Source organism: Vigna unguiculata, chromosome 7 (genome assembly GCF_004118075.2).
Source record: "Vigna unguiculata cultivar IT97K-499-35 chromosome 7, ASM411807v1, whole genome shotgun sequence".
NCBI lineage: Eukaryota > Viridiplantae > Streptophyta > Magnoliopsida > Fabales > Fabaceae > Vigna > Vigna unguiculata.
Genome location: NC_040285.1, coordinates 10,920,038 through 10,923,711, shown reverse-complemented (window position 1 = coordinate 10,923,711; position 3,674 = coordinate 10,920,038). Strand labels below are relative to the sequence as shown.

General features: G+C 48.4%; 1 protein-coding gene across 1 annotated transcript; it reads left to right on the top strand.

Moving 5' to 3' along the window:
* The first annotated feature begins 1,128 nt into the window (after window positions 1-1,128).
* On the top strand, window positions 1,129-3,348 carry LOC114191156. Its single transcript, XM_028080337.1, has 2 exons — window positions 1,129-2,919; window positions 2,965-3,348. Exons 1-2 carry the CDS (start codon window positions 1,129-1,131, stop codon window positions 3,346-3,348), a joined length of 2,175 nt encoding a protein of 724 aa, XP_027936138.1.
* Window positions 3,349-3,674: the final 326 nt, after the last annotated feature.

The following is a 3,674-nucleotide window of genomic DNA, read 5'->3' as shown; positions in this document are numbered from 1 at the left end:
CTCTGTATTGTTGGGCGCCTGGCGGCACGGTGTGCTCCGCCAGGCGATAACGAGAAAACAGTGGGTCTGGGGAGGCGCTGGCGCCTGGCGGTGAGTGAATACCGCCAGGCGGTCTGGAGCATTTTCGCCTGGCGACGTGTGGGCCGAGCCAGGCGGAGACGCTATTGTTCTTTGCTTCCTGGTGTGTTGTTTGACTGACAATGATGCTTGCTTGGATCGGGAGATGCTGTGCCATGAGCGGGTAGGTTCATGGATGGTGTGACATGTGATGATATGAGTGGGGAGGTTCATATCAAGTTACTCTCACGTGGGGATACGAGCGGGGAGGTTCGTATGTTCCGTGCTCACGTTGAGAGATGCCACGTGCGAGGAGGTACGGGGGCTGGTGGATCACATGTGTTGGACTACGGGCGGGTAGGTCCGTAGAGCAGGACTACGAGCGGGGAGGTTTGTAGAGGCAGGACCACGAGCGGGCAGGTTCGTGTGAGCATCAGATTCCCGAGTCCAAGGCTAACCAATTGTATGAATTGAAGACTGTTAAGTCTTGGGGTTAGGGTCTTGGCCAAGATTTATAGATAATGATTAAGATGGGTAAATGATCTATCTTGTGTTTACATTCTTGTTATTTTATTTTCTCAGCTCACCCTTTCTGTTTGTGTGTGGCGATGATCGTGTAATTCGTTACACGGGAGCAGATGTTGATACAGGTGGTGCTGAGGATGCTCAGATGGCGGAGTGAGGGCTAGCATGGGAGTAGTGCTAGGGTTTTGATAAATTGTAATTTATATTTTAAATGCAAATTTTGGGAACTTGTAACCTTTTATGAATTTATTTATGAGTTTTGGCGCGCTATCTTAATAAATTGAAATTTTTCCCGCGTTGGGATTTTTATCGAGATGGCTATTAAAGTACTTATTTATTTTAATATTTATTTTTAAGTAATAATCCCTAAGGATGTTACATTTGGTATCAGAGCAAACGTTTTGATGCTTTTGGGGCAAACTGGGGAGTGAGCTGACGTTTGTGTGTGAAATTGACTGATGTGTGTTAGTTGCTAGAATTAATAGAGCATGATTTAATCTTTAGCTGTTTGATTTTAACAGCTGAAATATGTGGCGTGCACAGGCAATGGCAAACAGGAGGCGTAGAAACACTGCCGGAGCTGATGAGATTGCTAACGCAATCCACAGGATGGTGGATGCTGTGCAGCCCGTGGCAGCGCCCCCGCGGGCTATGATTCCACCTGTCAGACCAGTGACCATGGAGGACTTCATGCGTCACAAACCGGCTAAATTCACTGGGAAAGCCACCCCGGATGAGGCGGATGCGTGGCTCCGAGAGTGCGAGAAGATATTCAGGGTGATAGAGTGCACAGAGGCGCAGAAGCTAAATTTTGCCACCTTCCTATTAGTAACTGAAGCTGAGTATTGGTGGATGAGTATGCAGCAACAGATGATAAATAGAGCTGAAGATGTGACTTGGGCCAACTTCAGGACGAGGTTCCTGGAGAAATATTTTCCTGACAGCGCTAAACATGAGCGCGAGGCAGAGTTTCTCACCCTGCAGCAGGGAAACTTGTTTGTGGAGGACTACGTGGAGAGATTTGAGTATCTCTCGAGATTCTACTCCCAGACAGTGACGGAGGAGTGGCGCTGTAGAAAGTTTGGGGGCGGCCTCAAGCATGAACTGAGGCGTTTCATCGTGCCACTGAGGGTGCGAGAGTTTCCTATCTTGGTGGAGCAAGCCAAGAGTGTGGAGCAGCTGGAGAAGGGACCCAGCCTTGTTAACCGTACCCAGAGGAACAGTGCTGAAGGCAGAGTCCAGAAGAAGCCCTACAATAGACCAGCCCCGTCTTCATGGAAACCGAGGTGCTATAACTGCGGGGGTGAACATCTGCAGCGAAATTGTACTAGACCCACCCGTAGCGGAGGCAGTGGCATAGGCACTCGTAAGTGCTATGCCTGTGATCAGCCAGGACATTTTGCCGATAGATGTCCTAATAGGAAGACTGCACCAGCATCACGACTTCAGCCATCTTCTTCCGACAGGCCGAGAGCCGTAGGCCGGGTTTTTGCCATGACTAGCACAGAGGCCACCCGGTCAGGTAACCTGATTCTGGACCAGTGTTTACTTTATGGTAACAGTGTGTTAGTGTTGTTTGATTCAGGAGCTTCGCACTCCTTCATATCCCATGATTGTGTGAAGAAATTGGGGTTGTCCACTCGTGACCTTGGATGCGAGTTGATAGTCTCGACACCCGCATCTGGACAGGTTTCAACAAACGTAGCCTGTGTTGGATGCTTGATGGAGGTGGAGGGCAGACGCTTCAAGGTGAATCTAGTTTGTTTGCCCTTGGAGGGATTGGACGTCATACTGGGAATGGACTGGTTGTCTATCAACCATGTGGTGCTTGATTGTGGACGGCGCAGAATTGTGTTCCCAGAAACAGAAGGGATAGAGTTGGTAACGTCTGGAGAGGCAGTGAAAGAGATGAAGAGAGGGTCGACGTGTTTTGTGATAGTGGCCCAAGAAAAGAAAATGAGTACAGAAGAGCAGATCAGTAAGATACCGGTGGTGGACGAATATGCCGATGTATTTCCAGACGAGATACCCGAGTTACCACCCAGCCGGGATATAGATTTCTCAATTGATCTAATCCCTGGAGCGGGCCCAGTGTCGGCAGCGCCTTATAGAATGGCACCGGCTGAATTAGCAGAGTTGAAGAATCAGATAGAAGACCTGCTAGAGAAGAAATTCATCCGACCCAGCGCTTCACCGTGGGGAGCCCCGGTGTTATTAGTGAAGAAGAAAGACGGTAGTTCTCGACTGTGCGTCGATTATCGTCAGTTGAACAAGTTGACGATAAAGAACAAGTACCCACTGCCTAGAATCGATGACTTACTTGATCAGCTCAGAGGGGCAGGAGTATTCTCCAAGATTGATTTGAGGTCTGGCTATCATCAGATCTTAGTCAAACCGGAGGATGTCCAGAAGACAGCCTTTAGATCGAGATATGGACATTACGAATATGTCGTGATGCCCTTTGGAGTGACAAACGCCCCAGCTGTCTTCATGGATTATATGAACCGCATCTTCAGACCATATCTGGACAAATTTGTGGTAGTATTTATAGATGATATTCTCATCTACTCTCAGACTAGGGAGGAGCATGCAGGCCATCTGAGAATCGTGCTGGAAGTATTAAGAGAACACCAACTGTACGGTAAACTATCAAAATGTGAATTCTGGTTGGACGAAGTGCAGTTTCTGGGGCATGTGATTTCCTCACGTGGTATATCAGTGGACCCGAGTAAGATTGAGACAGTGTTGAAATGGGAGAGACCGTAGACTGTAACAGAGGTCAGAAGCTTCTTGGGGTTGGCTGGGTACTACAGGTGGTTCGTGGAAGGGTTTTCTAAAATGGTGAGTCCATTAACTCAACTCACTAGGAAGGATCAACCCTTCTCACGGACTGATAAATGTGAGGAATGCTTCGAAGAGATGAAAAGGAGGTTGACTACCGCTCCGATTCTGATTATTCCAGATACCAGCAAGATGTTTGAGGTATACTGCGATGCATCCTACCAGGGTCTGGGTTGTGTACTAATGTAGGAGAAGAGGCCGGTAGCTTATGCCTCTAGGCAGTTGAAGGTGCACGAGAAAAACTACCCTAC